General features: G+C 36.0%; 1 protein-coding gene and 1 long non-coding RNA gene across 4 annotated transcripts in view; one reads left to right on the top strand and one right to left on the bottom strand.

Moving 5' to 3' along the window:
* The window catches only part of ZNF407 (zinc finger protein 407), a 338,348-nt gene that overhangs the window by 260,492 nt on the left and 58,507 nt on the right, over positions 1-19,349 (top strand). The window contains exon 9 of one of the 3 annotated variants that reach the window (XM_027678459.1): positions 7,343-7,400. The exons of the other annotated variants lie outside the window; for them this stretch is intronic. Coding sequence (XP_027534260.1) covers positions 7,343-7,365 — 23 coding nt within the window. The 3' untranslated portion in view covers positions 7,366-7,400. Of the gene's footprint in view, positions 1-7,342; positions 7,401-19,349 lie in introns of those variants that run through there. 3 annotated transcript variants of the gene reach the window in all.
* LOC113965287 lies at positions 10,215-13,261 on the bottom strand. Its single transcript, XR_003533489.1, has 3 exons — positions 13,191-13,261; positions 11,529-11,638; positions 10,215-10,293 (listed from the first exon to the last, which is right to left on the bottom strand). It is a non-coding gene; the product is annotated as an uncharacterized LOC113965287 (long non-coding RNA).

Genomic DNA, 19,349 nt, shown 5'->3' on the forward strand with positions numbered 1-19,349 from the left:
TGCTCTGTTTTCATTAGTATGAGACACCAAAAGTTATTTTTAAATACAGGCTGGCATTGAGTTTTATATTTCACTTTTATATATGCAATGAATTTAAACACGAATGCGGGTAGCTTGTACGTATTTACTCATGGAAGGAAGCATTATATCCGGATTTCTAAAAGTCAAATGAAGCCAAGTGAAAAGACAAACACTGTTTGGTGTTTGGCTTGATCCGGTGATGAAGTTAAGAGAGTTTTGTGAAGCAATCAAAGATTATTTAGTCAAAAAGAGCAAGGCTGTAAAGTAGACAATGTCATATGAACCAAAAGGTGTCTCACTCTTGCAACTGCAGGCTGATACCAGAATCACCAGCACCAGCAATTTGTGCCTTTATTTGGTGATAAATTAGAGGCCTTCCTGAGCTCATACAAGCAGAAAGAAATGATCTCAGACGTTTGTGAGTCACACTGTGTCTGATTAAGTTAAAGGTATAGGAGATATAGAAAACTGCTGTGTATGGCTATTTCTGATATATTATGTTACTGACACTGCGGCAAAGACAGATATTGTAGTTTTGGCATACAAACACAATGTTGTTTGATCTAACCAGTGATGCTGAATTGGTCAGCAAAAAGCACCAGTGACAAACTTTCAGCTGAATATGCAATTACGGAGTTGACCAACAGTTTTAATGTATTTTCCAGGCAGCTGATAGTGTTTTCCATAGTCCAAGTCTGCTGAGACCACTTCAGTTGCATTATCATTTCAATAAAGACTAAGTAGAAATTCATATTCTGTCTTCTGTATTTTTCTTGTGTTTGACATACTATGACGATGGCTTTTCTTTGCTTTAAATCCCATTTTATTTCTAGAGATACACTTTTTTCAGTTCTGGGAAGTGATTGAGAAACTTTCTAACTGGAGTTATATAACAGTTATAAACATTTTTTCATTACTTACTGCATTCATGCTGTTCCAAAATGGAGGACCATATTGCCCCTGTATGTGGGAGATGCGCTTGCATCCATTTGCTCTCCCAGGAAAGTGTTTCTTCTCACCAGACAGGACTCCACAGGAATACAATACTTCCTGTGTTTGGAGAACTCTTAGTAAGACATCAGAAGCAAGTAACTCAATTGTGAACTACCTTCAACAAGGTACTAGCTCCAAGTGCAACAAAGCTATTTATTTATTTATTTTGAGATAATATTTGTTACTGTGTGCAGTGTCCTGTAGTTTCATCACTGCTGAACACAGGGGAGCTATTTATGAGTATTATTAACCAAGTTTCCAAAGACTCTGATGGATCAGTTTTGTTAATAATCAATATTAAATTTGCTTATGACCTTCAGTTGGGACATAAGTGTAACATGGTCCATAAACTTCTTTTAGAGATTTGTGGATACTTTTATGCCTTGTTGATTAATGAATCATTGTATATCATTACTTCTTTTCCTGGTATTCATCATGTGTTGGTTTGAGTTGCAACATTTTCTTGCAATGTACGTTATTGTATTGAATGAAACAAACCTATATAGGGAGTAATTGTACTTTTCATAGGCATACTACTCGTTTAAGTTTAGGCATGCTGATATTTTAAGTGGTTAAGTTTTTTTGAGCAAAGCAGAACGTATCACACCACAGCAGTGTGCTGGAATAGTATGCTGTACTACAGTACAGCCAGCCATTCAACTTTATGCTATGCATTTTCTTGATTTTACTTGGAAGTTAGTACTGCAGTTATCTATTGCTGCATTTCAGTTTGTCTTCAGCATCTCTTTAATTAAGTAGCTTAATTGTTAACTTTTTTTATGTTGTTTGAGTTTTATTGTTGTGCTGTTAACCAGGTAATAAATTTGCAAGTAGATTTAATTTTTTTATTATGAAATTTGTTTAGGTGAGAAAGTTAGCTTGTGATTATCCAGGATAAGAGTTTATAGTATACCAACAGTTCCGCCAAAGGACTTAAAGTGAAACAGTTAGTGCTCTATACAATTTCATTCTCTGACTTACTGCATTAATATTCTCTTGTAAGCAAGTCACTAGGGTAGTATGCTTTTCCCCACCACAACATCCCCCATTAAATTGAATAAAAATGGGGGAAAAGTCTTTAGTGAGTTTTATGGAGTGTTTAGCTTTCCCTTTTGAAGTATTTATATTTTATATATATTTATGTATATATATTTTTTTTTTTTAGCTGAATTAAGTTTGTGTGACTCCTCCTCTTGCCCCCTCAATAATCCGCTTCATTTCCCCCAAAAAACAAGTAGAAGTATTGCAAATGTCTGCCTTATATAAATGGAACAGGTTTTGACAGATGAAGGTTTAGAAGATGATATTTTGGTTCTTAGGTTTCCCTGATGGTACTTGAATGTGCTATTGAGAATCTTGCCCTGTGGGTAACAGAGCTTTCATTTTCACTTCTCCCTCAAAACTGGAAGTCCAAAATATTTCTGCAGGATTGGCACTTGTTTACCTTAACAAATTCCGAGTTGTTTGGAAACACAGGAAAATACAGAATATGTGACCAAAAGTAAAGCCTGAGTGCTTTAACTGTGTGTGAGGGGATGGAAACTGACTATTTTGATATAGCCTCAAAATCAGTTCTCAGTTAAAGTTACTTGAGAAAGATCAGTTCCAGGAAATAGTGACTATAGCTTTACTTCTTCCCCATACCTCATTTATACTTAAGTCAAGGTATTTCGGAGAAAAAAAATCGTGATATATTAATATGAGGATCCTTAACCATCCTCTTGTCTTTCTCTAAGAAAAAGACCTTTCTATCTTTGTAAGAAATACCTATATATGACTTTCTATTTTCTGTATTTTCTGTGAGATTAAAAAAGCTTCACCTGGATGTGTCCCTGGATGTGTCACCTGCTTGTGGTGACCCTGCCTTGGCAGGGGGGTTGGACTAGATGATCTCCAGAGCTCCCTTCCAACCCTAACAATTCTATGATCTGTGACTTAGATTTCTGTTTTTAATGAGTCTGACAGTTGTTTGTGGGTTTCATTTTGGGTCTGCACAGGTTCTGTGCTTGTTTCACTATTTCAGTTGAAGGTGTTTTTTTCCTGCAGTTGTATTGTGGAAGCATTCCTTGATGTGTATTTACTTTAAGTGGTGTGGAAGCTGTTTTAGTTTAGGTGGGTTCTTTCCTCTATCAACCAAGTCAGCTGGACATTTTTAAGACCATACCAGGAGGGTCACTATAATGATTTTATCACAGTTAAAGCTCTAGAACTTGTCTGGTAGCTGGACATCAGAGTGATTTTTTTCTTTTTGTTTGTTTGTTTGTTTTCTAGCTGAATTCTTAATAATTCTTACAAGCTAAGACTTACTCTTGCAGTAGTGAAAATCTAAGTTACAAGCTGTTTTGCACTAGCCTTTCCTCAGCCTTCTCCTTTTTCTTTCTTTTTGTTTTTTTTTAATACTTGTGTTTGTTGATTTCTCTTCCAGAAAAGGATAGGTAATGAAATTTTCTCTTGAAAGATAAGAGCCTATACCAGTCCAAGAGTGAAACCTGATTTTCCGTATTTATCGTATCATTTACTCATCTAAAAGTATCTATTTTTGTATCTGTGCAACCCTAGTTTATACCTGTTTGGAAAGGCATTTACAATACTGTCTAGTTTGCATTCATTGATTAAGGAGTATTTGTGCTGTTTAATGGAACAAAATAGAGCATTACCAGCAACGTTTGATAAATTTAAAGGAACTTCTTGCAAGAAAGGTATACTTTCGATGTAATACCATACTTCTCTTTGCATTAGCTTGTCACAATTAGTCAATTGAAAGTCAGATAGTTAACATATTATATGGGTAGTTTTAATACAGAGAAGCAATATTTTCAATAACTTTCTAGAAATGCTGGAATTCACATAAATAAAAACAGGTATGTTCTTCAGAATACTCGCACTGTCATAGGTTACATTTGCGATCTATTTTGGTCCTGTCCAGTAATATCCCATAATCTGGGCCACAAGTAATGGCAACTTGCCTAATTTTGTTAATAACACTACATATTAACATGAAAATCAAGGATAAATATTTTAGTATTTCACAATTTTTTCCTAATGCAATAAGAATTTTGCATTTCCTGTATTAACTGTTTAAGTACAGGATAAATTAACTTGACTTTAGTAGTTGCAGAAATCATGTAATAGCATGTTCCTACTATGCTAATGTTTAGAACAAATTAAGCATTTTCGTTGGAGTTTGGTATTGTATATTGATTTTTTTTTCCATATTTTTGTCTTGGAGACGATAAAACACTTCTGCTTTTAAAATATTGAAGTCAGTTGAAATAGGCTTACTGATTTTTATCCAGAGTGTAAAGATTGCGATCAGTTTCTGGATTGCTGCTATTAATATACATTTAGGTTATGCAGGATTTTGTCTTAATATGATCACTCTTTATTTATGTAAAGTAGAATTCTGACACCATTGATCTGTATTATTAAAATGCATAGAGCAGCTATCATATCCAGGGATTCTGCTGAAATATGCTTTTAATTGAAGCAGAATTATAGCAATGTATTATCAATATGAATCTAGTTAAGACTGTGGCATTGACTGGAGTGCTTCATTGTTGTACAATGGGCTCTGTTTTGTGAGGTTGAATTTAAATGCCATCATGTGTCTAGGATAGGTGCTCAGTGCAGGAAGTGATCAGATAAAGACTTTATTCTGGAAGATGTGCATTTCCAGTTATGTGACATACAGTGTTTGTCCTTGAGAAGAAAGGCTAGAGCTGTATGACATTTGTATTTGTATTTTAGAAAGGCAGTTAATACTCCAAAAAGGGAGATTGTATGCCCATAACTAGCTTAATAGTGCCTTAGTATAGCAAATAATTCTGGAGATGTCCTTTAGCTTTACTTTCTAGAAAGAGGAAGAAAAGAGAGAGGAGGAAAACAGTAGCTTAAAAAAACAAGTTTCAGATGATTAGAAACAATGAAGAAAATCTGGAGTTTTTACTTTTTTTTCCATCTACAGTGCAAAGGCCAGGCACCACAACTTTCTGTGTTAGTTACATTTCGTGGTGCTCCTGTCGCAGAATGCCTCACAGACAAAAGCCAAAAGCTGATAAAATGTAATCCATACACTTCCCATTTACGTGTGCCATATAGTCCTAAGTAGAGCTTCAGTTTTTACCCATTGATGTTCATGTACTTAGTGTGCACCTCAATTATTAACATTGATTTTGGGACCATCAGTTGAGACTTTAAACACATGTGCTAATATTTACATGCTAGGAACCTTAGTTTCAATGCTAATGAGTTTTTCATCATCATAACTATATAAAGTGTGTTGAAAAGCAAATGGGAAGTGAAAATCTCAAAGAGAGTATTTAAAAGAGCAGTAGAAAAATGTGAAATCATGTTTGTGTCAACACGTTTCATGAGACAAGAACAGACAGATCTCCAATACCATCGAAAGATGGTACATTTGAAATGGACAGAAGTGTGTGTGGTTTTACACAGTGCAACACTGGAGCAGTGTTTCTCACTGTCACAAGCTATTATTGTTGTGAGTCAGATTTAAAAAATCCTTTACCAGCTGTTTCTGTTGACTTGGGAAAGGATGTTATTCTTCTCCTGAAAATCTTGGTATATGTAAAAAATGCAGATATTTACAGGAATATTAGTTAGGAAGGGAGGGTATGTCCAGCGTCCAGCAGTTTGCATATCTGTTAATAGACAGTCATTAGAAGTTAACTGGTTTTCTCTCTTAACCAAAACTTTTTTAGTAGTCTTGAATAAAGTTTGCTGAAACTGTCAGAAATATCTGTTAAAGCCTAGAACTTGAGTCAGATGGAGAGTACTGATAAGAAATGTGCTAGTGCTTCCATCATTCCTGGTCAGTTGTCATCAGCTCTTCTTCCATGCCATAGATTGCATTTCACATATTGTTGTATATTTGCAAAAAATAACCTTCCGCTTCCAAGTCAGAGACTTCAATTTTTAGAGACATATTGGTACATAAATACTGATAGATGAGCTAACAGAAATAAAAGTAAATTTTATGACATGTTTTTCAAGCATGTACAAGAAATTGTGGTTGCCAAAGTAGAGAACTGCTTACCTAGAGTGAATAAAATTTGGCAATGTAAGTTCAGTTGCTTTAACAAAGCATAAGTTCCAATAGTGCAAGTAGTCTAAAATTATCATCATCAGTGAGTACATTAATGAAACCTTGTTTTTCTTGTAATTTCCAACTGCAAAAACAAGTCTTTGGGGCATAATAAAACAAGAGCATACAGTATCTGTTTTAATAAATGATGTTCAGATAGGAAATACTGTCTGATGTTTATATTTTGGAATCTTTGTTGTTAAGGTTTTCTTTATTTAGTGAATGTTATTGTGGTGGCCACAGACACAGAGAGAACTGGCCTATCTTGATGATTTAAAAAAAAAACAAAAAACACCAGGAAAAAAAATATTTCCTCTCATGTACTACTCAGTGAATCAATATTGTCTGGCATAGGGTTATTCTGTTGACTGATCGCCACTGGATTTTTATTTATGGTTTTTAATTAACAATTACAGTTTAAATATCTTATATAAATCTATGGTCAGGGGGGTAGTTGTTGAACTTTATTATGTTATTTTGGTATGCAGAAATATCACAATGTTAGATTTCACTAGATCCCTGCTTTATAGAGGTTCTCTTTAGCTTTTAGAAGATCAAAAATAACTGCTTCATTTTGGGTTGGTCTTTTTTTCCAGTTTATGTAATTTGAGACAGAAATTCTCCTTTAAGAACATGAACCTGCAAGCTTTTTCTTTATTTTGTATAAAGCATATTGCAGCTAAGGACTGTTTAACTAGTACGGTTGTATGGATTATAATGAGGGCACTTCAAATCATATTCACCTTTAATTTCTATAGTATTACCGCAACCATGAAATAAGTGCTTAATTACCTTTCTACCATGGCAGGGTCTCTCCTTTTTCTAAATATGCTGTAGTAAATAAGCACAAAGGATTTAAATTGATCTCTTTTTATACTCATCTGGTCATGTAATTGATTCCCCAGTATTGAAACCTATTTTTTCTGTCTGTATACCGAAGATTTCTTTGCAAAGGTCCAGCCCCAGCAGGTTGATTACACACTTGTTACCTGTAATTCAATACAGCAGTGCCCTGTTTACAAAGTCCAGATTTCCTGGGCTGTCAGTTAGGGCAATCAGCACAAAGACCAAGAGCTTTTGGAACTAAATAAACAATGAGAAAAACATTCAGGGCTGCCAGTAACCTTCACAGGTAATTTAACAGCCTTTGACTACAAGGCATCAGTTGCTGTAGATGTCTGGCGAATATGAAATCTGACATTCTCCCTTGCCATGTTCTGCCAATAGGTCCGTGTGTAATCTCTCACTGAGGTTCGCCGCCGCTCCACTGCGCTCAACCAAACTGCCTTTATTATGACGGACGCCCACACCTGCATTCTGTCACTTACCTGCCGTGTACTTTTCTGAAAGGAAAATGGCAAATTATTTAGAATTTCAGGGTTAATGAAATTAAAAGTCAGTCCCTTGTCCCTTCTGCCATTCCTCTTCCTGGTCAGCAACCTGACCAGCACAGCCTTTTTGATCTCCTCTTAGAAATGTTTAAATATGAAGAAAGAAACTGCTTGAACAATTTTGCATAAATTGGACTCTATTTTTACTGCAAACAGGGAACAGAGTTATCTCTTTTCTAGATGACCTTTAAGTGTCGAGCAGATTACTTTATTGTCTTAAGCTTGGCGTTTATGTATTTTTAATTTAACTTTTTTAATTTCTGATGTATTTGGTGCCTTTTCTGTCGATTTAGATAATGATTAGAACAGCTCTTTTAAAGACCACTGATGTATCAAAGTAGACAAAAAATATCCGTGAGGAGAAGAAAACAGAGACGGAGATTCATCTGGGTCTTTGTAAGAAAAGTTCATATGTTTTACTTCAGCAGTCAAATCTCTTTGCAAGCAGATAAAATTAATGTTATCTGTACAAGTTTATAAGTGCATCTGTTAAAAAAACCACCACAAAACCCAAGTATAATGCTTTAAATTAGATGTCTATTGTTCATGTAAACAACCCAAACTGTCTGACAAATAAACATTTTCTTGGGTGCGTGCAACATGCTCGGCTCATGAAATCATGCCCTCTTTTTTAATTATCCGGTATATAAATCTGTAGACATCTTGCAAGCTGTTATGAAGAATCTATTTTTTCATGACTTCGTACAAATATAAGAACTGAAATGATTTGAAAAATCTGGGAAAATCTGTTATTCAATTATGTTTTAACCAGAAACTGCTTCCCTGTTCTATTTTTACACTTTCACGGATGAATTTCTGAGCGCCTTGTTGTGGTCAGTGTAATAGGAAATAGCTGAAGGTATTGTGCAACAGACACTCCCCATTGCTTGATTCACTATCTGCCCTGCAATTCTGTCTCAGGGAACATGTTTGTGCAGCTGTAGATAGGTGCGCATCCATGACTAAAACCCAAATATATATGTTTAGTATTAGTTTAGTTCTAATTATTTGCTGTGTCTGACTTGGGAATGAACGTACAGATTTAAATTACATAGACATGATTTGGGCAAGGGAGAAGAAGGATTGTTGTGTGGATATTTTTTTTTCTTTTTAATTATATTGTTCTCTGCAAAAATGGGGACTGGAACACTGGCAGACCAGAATAAGTTTAGTAAAACCATAAGGAATTCAAGTGAGACATTCCAAATTTGTTTGGGGATCCCTTAATATTTGGTAGTCTTTCTGTGGTCCCAGGGGAGCACGGAAAAGGATAACAACAACCCAGTTTTCATTGTGTATTAATGTGGTCAGGAACAACATTGGGAAGGCGATGATCTTACTAGGAGCAAAGTATTGTAAAATTTTAACTCATTTACAATGTGTGGGCATAGCAACAATTAAGGATTCTAGTGTAGAAAGTGCTAATGTGATTGTAACTGAAACAGGCAATTGGGCATAGCATGGTAACTTGTAGGAAGCAGCCATGTCCTGCATGGCCTAGCTCATGGAAACTTATGGAGTGAACAGTGACAACCCAGTATTTATAGTACGTTTCATGCTAGGGGATCCATTCTGTAGTCAGGATAGGTTGCATTTAACTGTTTCAGCAATGGCAACGCAGTGAACTGCCACAGGAAAGTGCTTCTGAGGTGGTGTAAGGTCCCCCACCACTATGTAGCTCATTTAGAAATTGAATAGTCACTACAACTGGATTATAATGTACCCTTATTAGGTTAGATTCATCGTGGATAACCAGTGTAATACTTCCATTAGAACAGAAGGTATCACTTGGGATTCTTATTTATTTATTTATTTTACACTACAAAATAATCCATACTTGACAAGAACTGAGATAATTTTAAGGCCCAGTCAAAAATGTGATCTGCAAGGGTAGCTATGTTTATGTCATACCCTGAAATTAGCCCTGAGTGAGAAATAAGGTCTCTGAGCTCAGCTCTTTTACTTGCAGTCCCTGTGCTTCCTTCTGTGTTGCTAACAACAGCTGAGCGAAGCTGAAGTACCCTAATGCACCTGTCACCAAAACGATTTTTTTTACATGGTTTGTCACAGGCTCTTTAAACACTTCTCAGAAGTGCACCCACAAAATGTTTGCTGCATGTTTATTTCTTTTGCAGTGTAAGAAAACTAACCCCAAGGAAAATTGTAGAAAAGTATTGGAAGACTGGTGGCTTCTGAATTACAGTAGCGCACCTCACAGTCATTCCATTAGCAACTGATAAATGCTCCTGCTTTCAGTTGTAGCCATTCTCGCCTTTGTGTATTAAATGATGAGGTTTATTCTCTGTGTGGATGAGAGCTAGATTTAGAGACATAGGCCAAGTTATTTTTTTTCAGTGAGAACCAACCTAGATCGCTAATCTATGCTTATTGTTATTCATGGGTTTGATGCTACAAGCAGTAACATCTGCACACAGGTCAAAATCAAGTGGAGGGCTTATGTTACAACTCAGCCTCATTTTAAATATGATTTTGAAGACATTATGACCAAGAGGATTTGAGTAGGTAGATGTCTACAGCAGACATTGGATATGCTTCTGTTTCCGCTTGAGTTCTAAGCTGATGAAATTTAGGCCTAGGTAGGTCTCTTTAAAGTTATGTTTCAGCTCCCTAACAATATCCCATACATTTGAAATACTTAGATTTTATTAATTTAATTGTACAAGTAATTTGAAACTTTTTAAAACTTTCTTTTATTGTGTTTTATTTGTGCCTTATTCTGCTACAGAACTCTCCCAGTGAGTGGTACTTCATAAATATCAGCAGCACCTATGTTCAATTTTAAAAAAAGAAAAAAAAATTAAGTGAAAAAAAAATTTGTTACTGCTTGATTTAAAAAAAGAAAATACAAAACCAAGATTTTGCATCAAGACCTGCAGCTACTCCTGTATTTATCTATCTTTTGACTGAATGGAAAGACCTAGCTACCACTTATCTCAGTAATGTCCATTAAGCATACCCAGATAAGACAATATTTACATATTCTTGCTTTTAAAGTTAAATTTTTCTACAGTCTGTTGTTAGGTTTTGTTCCAGTCTTCATTGTAGACTACTTCTACAGTACATCTCATTTGGCTGATCATGCACAGTAATCTAACAGTCAAGAGTGATCAGGAAAGGGGGAGAAAATGCTACTGAATCTTCAACTTCTGCTACTGCTTTCCCATTCCCCAAATAGGGAGAAAGCATCTGAAGGCGAATCCGCCATGTTCTGCATTGGCATATAAAGTAAGTCAGGATAAAGCTATACACTGTTAGATTTTTCCTGAAAAAAAAAATGGTTATTGTTAGCTGCAGAATGAGCTAGTTTTCTTCTTCTATTTTAATGAATTGCTTCATACCTCTTTACTTCAGGGCAGATTTAATACTGCTGTTGATGTTTTGATGTCTCTGGAGTGTAATGTATTTATGTTACAGTATAATTGTGTTTTACACTTCTTTCTTTAACTTTTGATTCTCAAATTCATCTACCCATTTCAGAGGGGAAAACAGACTGAAGATATTTTAACTGTGTTCTAATCATTCCTGACTCTTAATTTTTAAACAACATATTAAGAATGGGGTTTTGTCTCTTGGTAATATATCGGTGGAATGGGATCAGGCCACAGTTCAAAACAGGATTCTCACAAATCAAATTGATGTATTTTTCAAATCCAGAAGAGTGTTAGAACTGCCAAAGGAGTTCTTCCTTACACCTCATTTTCTGTCAGGAGGTGTTTGTTCATTTGTTTGGTTGGTTTTAACTGAATTTGTGATCATGGATGCCTAAGCAGGTTAACTTAGGTTAGTAGCAAACACCAAAAAGTTGTTTCTACACCAAATGAAGTAGGGCTTTCATAATGCAAACACACATTAATTGAAAAATTCCTGCTCTGAAGGAGCATAAAGCAGTATGAGTAACAGAGTAGGAGTGTTGCACAACTTCAGAGATGATTTAACACATACTGAGTACCATTACTTGTAGTGTCCTTTACTGGCATTGTACTTGAAATCAGTATACCCACCTGAATTAAAGATGACACTTTTGATAGGCAGGCAAGAAAATCTGAAAGGACTGGAGAGAAGATGGAGGAGAAGGCAACATTAACGCTACATAGACTGTTGTGTAAATGAACTCCAGAGGATCAAAAAGCAATACTTTTATAAAATGTATTTCTAAGTTTTCTTTGCCATCTGTAGGGTCTCACACTCTTTTTCTCTTTTTTTTTTCTCCTGCATTTTCTTTATAAATTTCTTTCTTAATTATATCAATGACATTAAGACATTAGGAATTCTAGGGAGAGAAAATGTAATCACACAAGACCCATAGTACCTCTGATGGGTTTTGATGATGAGGAAACACAGTTGAAATTTCATCAGAATATCACAGCAGAACTATCACCACAACTGGCTTTACTTATGCTCTGGAAACTTCAGGGTTCTTTTTTGGGGGGGGAGAGGGAACGGTATGCTTTGGATTTATATGGGAGGTACTGTTTTGTTTTAGAAATTCCACAATTGGGAAAATCTGTTCGAACTCTCAGCTCTTCTGAATTTATATTTTCTTGAACACCGGGCTACTGCTTGCCCAAAGCATTCGGTTGCAGAGCCACTGCTCTGCAGATTGTCTGACAGTATCACCAGCTGTCACATTTAACTGTAAATTACATGGTAATTAATATTTACCTTTAGCCTCAGCAACAGATTTCAGGTGATTGTGTTAGAATCTTCTATTAATTTTCCTTTATTTTTTCTTTCTTTTTTTTCATGAAAACATTAGTTCTTCATTATAACAGAAATATACTTGACATGACCCTAGGACTTAGATTGGGCACAAGCCTCTGTAACTTCATCTCCTAATTTCTCAGTGGTTATTGAGTAGTGAGGTGTGAGTATGTTGCTGGCAAAGCATAGCACCAAATCCAAAGGAATAATCCTTGTTATTTCCATGCAGGGAAGGCTTGGGCCCTTTGCTGTTCCCCAAGCTGATATGGTCCTGGGTAGAAAAAGCCATGTTGGCTTGGGCTTGACATTATGATGGCTAGAGGCAGTAGCAAAGTCTCAGGTTGTAGAAGAGAAGAGGAGGAGAGGTTAGTCCTGGGGCCAAGGAAGCACAGCAATGCAAGGGAAGAGTTTAAGAGTGGGAATGTGTGATCTGCAAAGCATTGCCTGGTTCCTCATGTGAGGTCCTGCTAGGGAATTAATTTTTCCTGCTGTGTTGGAGGAAGGGGAGAGAAAGTATGTATTTCTATAGAGGTTGTTTTGTTGACTCTTCCTTGCTGCTATCCTTTATACATAGAATAATAGAATGGGTTGGGTTGGAAGGGACCTTCAAGATCATCTAGTTCCACCCCTCCCTACCATGCACAGAACACCTTCCATTAGACCATGTTGCTCAGAGCCCTATGCAGTCTGGCTTTGAACACTTCCAGGAATGGGCCATGCACAACTTCCCTGGGCAATCTGTTCCAGTGCCTCACAACCCTTTGAGTAAAGAATTTCTTCCTAATATTTAATAAAAATATCTCCTGGTTTGGTTTAAACAATTCCCCTTTGTCCTATCTCTCTCTGCCCATGAAAAAAGTTGTTCTTCCTCTTTTTATAAGCCCCCATCAAGAACTGAAAGGTCGCAGTGAGGTCTCCCCAGGACCATTTCTTCTCCAGGCTGAACAATCCCAGATCCCAACCTGTCTTCATAGAAGAGGTGCTCCATGCCTCTACTCATCTCCGTGGCCTCTTCTGGACCTGTTCTAACAGGCCTTTCTTGTGCTGAGGACCCCAGAGCTGGACACAGTACTCTGGGTGGGATGGGCAGAGTAGAGGAGTAGAATCACCTCCCTTGACCTGCTGGTCATAAAATAAACAGTGTTTTAATAAGGTGTACAATCCCATTTTTGTTCTGGAAATAGTGTGCTGGTAACTGTGCTGTTGATGGCTGCCTGCCTACATGTGCCTTCTCCCTCCCTCAGCTAAAAATAAGCTTTGCCACCTCCTGTCATTTTACAAGGAATGTGCCATTAATGATGCCAAAAAGTGGTTTAGATGTTACTCGCTGCCATGATAGGAGCCATGTTAGGAGTGCATGCAACTATTTACTAATGAGACTGGTGGTTCTGCTGCTTCTGAAACTGCTTTTTATAGAAAACATAACAAAGTTTAATAACCTGACCATGTTTATTGCCTTACTGCATCAGCAGTAGCCTCAACTGTTGTTGAGCATGTGAGGTCTTCTAGGATATAGGAAAAGGTTTAATGAATTTGTTGATGTCTTTTCTCCAGTATTCTTCAGCAACCCATACCTATCTGCATGCTGAAGGCAAAGGAATCCCTTTTAAGCTGACATAGAGCTGGAAATCTATGTTGATTCTCTGAATCTCCATTCCCTCCATGTCTATGAAAGCACTGGTATAAGATGAAGGGATAACATTAGGTTTACTTGGAAATGTGTTCCTGAAAAATGTAGCATTACTGCTCCAACTAATCTTAATGTTATTCGGATGCTAGCATATATCCTGACCATAATTGTTCTTCCAGAATAAATCTTTCAGTTTTATATTCTCTTCTCTAAAACAGGTTGCTCAACATTTAGTTTCCTTGCTTTTAGAACAAACATAGTCTTTCAATGGTAATATATAAACAGATAGCTGTAAAATGCATCACCATAATACAAATCCAAGCAGTATTTATTCGCTGCAATCAGTGACTGCACTGATTGTGCCCCTAGGAAAATAAATGTTCCTTTAAAAATGTACAGATCAAATTAACATAGTAGTTACAGAAATGTGGGGTTTTTTTTCTTCAAAAGAGTTTGTAAAAGAAAAAATAGGAAAAGTCACTGTGAATAACAGAAAAATAGGGTTGAGATTGGTTTTCAGGAAGTAAATATATTTAACTAACTTTTAAGGTCTGAAATGTATTTTAGCATGGAATTTGGTTAAATACTCTCTGTGTGTGCCTGGTTCTGGAATGTGAGCTTTATAAAAATTCCCTGAAAGCAAAACATTGCAGTTATGTTTTTTTAAAGATCATTTTTTTGATGTAGGTTTAGTATCACTGTCACAGCATCTAAGGCTTCTTTGGAAGAAGCTACATAGCTAACAGATTTATAAAGGGATTGCATCATAGAGACTTTTGTGATTGATTTGTACATATTACAGCAAAAATTGCAGCAATAAAACAGATCTTACCCCATGACAAGCTGAAACAAATAAATTTATTTATTTAGATGAATTTAGTACTCATGAAAAGAGCCAGATTGACAGCCACAGAGACTTAATACCTCTATTCCACAGACCAAGTACAGTAGAAAGTAGTGCAGGATTCTCATGTGGCCCTGCTAATGTCTTAACTTTGATCTGTAGCTACCACCTTTAGACATGAGTAGTTCAGTTTGCATCCCCATTCACTCCTTAGACTAAAACTGCCAACAAGAGTGGCAAGTATGGTGATACTGTAGAGGAAACTAGTCGAACAGAACTGCCGACTGATATCACAGGAGCAACTTGAGTAACCACCTGAGTAACCACTGACCTGGCCAAGATTCAAAACAGTGTGATGTATTTGTGAAGGTTTCCACATTCCTATGCTGAAGTCCTAAAGTGGTTTGTCATCTGGACGTGATATTCCTCTTTTGTCCCTGATTAAATCTAGCCAGTGTTAAGAGATTTTGCACTCTGTCCACATACAGTTACATTTCACTTGAGAAGCTATTTCAAGGACCAATCCCTTGTTAATTTTTTTTTTAATTCAAAGAAATCAAGATAGTTATCCCTCAAGATCAAGTTTGAAGAACTATTCCCAAGAAAGGTCTCCTGAACTTTGCCTCTTCCTCTCCGTAATTCCTTTTCTACCAGTGAGTCTGATCAGGAATAAGTTATACTGCCTTCGGTGGAAGAGATTAAGCAAATTGTATAGATTTGGGAGCACCAGACTTTGGCAGTAGCATGTCTGCTTTCTTCTGAAGCTTACCTCATCCCTCTGCCATAGCAGCTATGGAAATCAGTCAGAGGCAGCCATTTATGCTTTTGCACTGTGATTTGAATTAGCATGCATTTAAAGTAGTCAACCTTAGTTATTTCTTTGCAAAGGTCAAGTAAAATTATTGTCCTCTTGCCAAAATTCCCCATATTGAGTAGGGACTACTAAGGATAACAAGAGTAGTGGTGTAATATTATTTCATTGCTAAATTTAATTAAGGTTTTCTTAAGGTAAATAATACAGACATGTGCCACTTTGTCAGAAGGATCTGTTCCAAGTCAGAATGTTGATCTTAGATGAGAAATACCATATGAAATATTTTCTATACTTTTCAGGTTTTATTCTGCTTGTATGTTTTAAAGCTGTAATGTTGGACATAGTTTAATTATGCTTACCCCTTAAAAGAAAGTGTGTTATTTGAGCTCCTACTAGTTGTTTAAAATGTAAACCTTAAACTGAGAATAGGAAAACTGTTCTTTTGGGAGTGTTTGTACTTGCAGGTGGTCAAAAGAACATACTTACCATATGGGTGTTATTTTTGATCAGAATGGTAAAAATTATCACTGGCTGAAAGAAATTCCATTTGAGTTCACTTTAGCACATGAAAAGCACTCCTGCTTTTTCTGTTGTTGCTGTGGTCAAGTTAGTGGCTGCTGATACTTGAGCTGTAGAACTGGTATAACACTGCTGTGCAGAAAAATAGAAGTGTATCTTTGTTATCAAAAGTAAGCAGTGTTATTGTAACACTAGTGATATATTCCTCTGTTGTACTGTCCAGATGACACGGCTCTTCTAGATATGTTTGATACTTGCCTAATACCTTCATGTTTTAGGTGAGATCTCAGCTCAATACTGAGAAGTGACATATCTTACTTAGCATGTATGTATTAATTAACAAATGGCCTTTTGCTGGAGTTTACCTTGTAATTGTAGAGCTGTTTTTGTGGGCAAGTTACCTGTGCTTTATGAATTCTATTCTGCTGTAACTTTCCTTAAGAGGGTGATAATATATATCTTTAAGTGAGTGAAATAAGATGAATTGGCAATAAACTTAGATCAGATCTTTCCAACAGTAGCTGTCCAGCTTCAGAAGCTGTAATCTTAAAATTCTTAGCTTCTTAAAGGACTGTTGAGAACACTTTAAAAAAAAAAAAAGGGAAAAGTTAATTCTTCCAAGTAAGTAAAAAAATTCAATTATTTTGGTAAATGATCATGTGGCAATTATTAAACTAATATGTAATTAGCATTTTCTAATTACAATCATAATTTTGAAGAATGCTTTCATTCATTTTTTTCTGATCATTAAAGACTTTAAAAGCACTGATTTTTGTTAACTGAGTCCCTTGGCTATTCATCAGTGATGCAATTCAACCTAATACTCCAGTGGCCAGTAATCAGGTGCCTATTAAGTGAAGGAAATTTTATCATTGTCTTTATGAACATCAGCTTTATTTCTTCTCTAACACAGCAGGTAGATAGAACTGTGAGATCATCCAGCTGATAGTTATTTGTACCTTTTTTAAAAGGCTGGATTACACCAATTTTTTACATGATCAAAATTCAACCAATATTTCGACAATAGTATGATCTTTGAAGTTGTTCAGATACGGGGCTTTTTTCTTTTTTTTTTCTTTTCTTAAAGTTAAACAAGAAATGGTTTTCAGTCTTCTCAATGGATGAGAGATACTGAACATGGTGTAGCTAAATGTTCTCCTATGTGCAGGCAACATACCCTATAATCAGTGCTGATGTTTGAATCCTCTTGTTTATCCCACTGCTTGTGCCAAATCCTCTGTTCTAGCAATTCCTTGTATTTATCTATGCCATGGCAAAGATATTCTTCTAATTCTTAGCTCTCTGCAGCAACTCTGCAGCTGCTCAGGTTTCTGTCCTCACTTTACTGAAGCACACCAGAATTCGTGGCCCCACTGCAGCCTAACTCCTTTTTCAAGCATGTTTGTGCAGCAGAGTCTCAATTTCAGTTCTTTTCCCTGCACTTGGAATGTGGTTATTTTATATTTACAGAATGTGAAAGATAAAACAAGTATGCAAAAAGTATAGCAATGTAGTACATAGTCACCAAAATATTTCTGTCTTTGTTTACTTTAGATGTTTGAGTTTATGCAGAGCCAAGCTGACTTCAAAAATAAAGGACAGATGATCAGAAATGTGGATAAGGACAGCATGTTCCTTTGCTTTATTTAGCATTGAGCATATTAATGGGTGCTCAATAAATGGTAGTGGTTTTGGAGACATGATGATTGATGTTTCCTGGATCAAAACATAGAGGTTTTGTTTAAGAACAGCTCAGCTGGCAGAGTGATCCTCTTTTGAAACTGTTTGTGATCAAAATATATCAGAGCTGTATCTATAAAGTACAGTAGGCAAGACTTTTTGTCAGTGGATTGGTTAATTTATTTTAACAGTAAACTATCAACTGTATCTTTGATTATTCATCCCTCCTGTCACACCATATTCCTATCAGTGAGTTAAAGTACTGCTCTTTTCTCTGCTTTCCAGATTTTGTTTCTTATGCTGTAAACATACTGCTCTCAAGAAGGGCTATATATTTTTGGAGTAGGAACACATACAAGGTAATGAAAAGAGAGGATTACATATTTATTTGTGTACAAAATTGTGCCACACGCATACTTTGGACAGCTAGTATTGAGAAAGAGAAAACTATCATCCGTCTTTTAAGGAAGCCATCTGTGTAACTCATCTGGTGCTATCATCTCTAGTCAGAGCACACCTCGGTGTGACTGGTATAACCAAATACTCCAAGATCAGAAAATAATCATATCACTTCCTTGTCATCTCAGCTGTTTGTTCCTCTTAAAGAAGCAGTGCTTTTTATTTTGAGTTAAGAGGAGATGGCTTCCAAATTAATGATTTCCAAGATCTTTAGTACAGGCACTAAGCAAAGCCAGTTAAAGCTATCCTTGATATTTCCATGGTTAAAGTAATACGAGGGAATTCAGATATAAAGTAGGCAAATTTAACTTTGTTTTCTCTCCCTCTTTTTCTTGAGGCCACCTCATTCTCTTCCCCTTCTCTCTCCATTCAGCTCTTTTTTCACCTTTAAGGAAAATAAATCAATTACTTTATCCTTTCTGACCTTTCAGTTTGTCGTGTATATTTTTCTTTGGGTTTTTTATGCTTTTGGTATACTCTCAAGAGGAAAGTCAAATTTCTTAAGGAAAAACTCCCAAAGTTGATTACGCTTTAAAAAAATGGGAATTAATTTCAAATGTTGGGAGCATATTTACCAGATAAATTATATGAAATGTTTTTACTTTTTTCATTTGGGAACTTTGTATTTCCAAATCTATATTAAAATTACTTTTTAAGTAAAACATGAAAAAATGTTTTGTTAAGGAGTCTTTAAAAATCTGATTCTCTCCATGGTACAGATATGTAAATATCCAGAGTACACATTTCTTATTGCATTGATGTGTAGCAGCAGGAACCCTTAAACTAGGGCTATTGACAAAATAGATTGCAACAGCTCCAAAGAGTAGCTCAATTGTGTCTGAATGCATTTAGGCAGCTTTAATTCCTGAATTAATTATACAATATACTGTAAAGCTACAAAGAAAAAGCCATTAAAGTCATCTGTGTCAAAGGAAATTTGTGTATCAAGGAGTAGATTGTGGCATGTAGTCACAGCTGCAAGTCTAGGTTGTATGGGGAGATTGTCTGCCCAAAAACAAGTTCTCCGATAACCCTCTGGTTACAGTGAAGGCAACAGAATGTTGGTATTGTCAGGTCTACATACTGCTACATATCTGGTCTTTTTTTCTCTAGGTAGTAATTTCCAATTTCTGCTGCTTGCATTTAAAGTCGCTGAATTTCTCTCTTCCCCCAAA

Source organism: Neopelma chrysocephalum, unplaced genomic scaffold, assembly GCF_003984885.1.
Source record: "Neopelma chrysocephalum unplaced genomic scaffold, ASM398488v2 Primary Assembly neopelma1_22b, whole genome shotgun sequence".
NCBI lineage: Eukaryota > Metazoa > Chordata > Aves > Passeriformes > Pipridae > Neopelma > Neopelma chrysocephalum.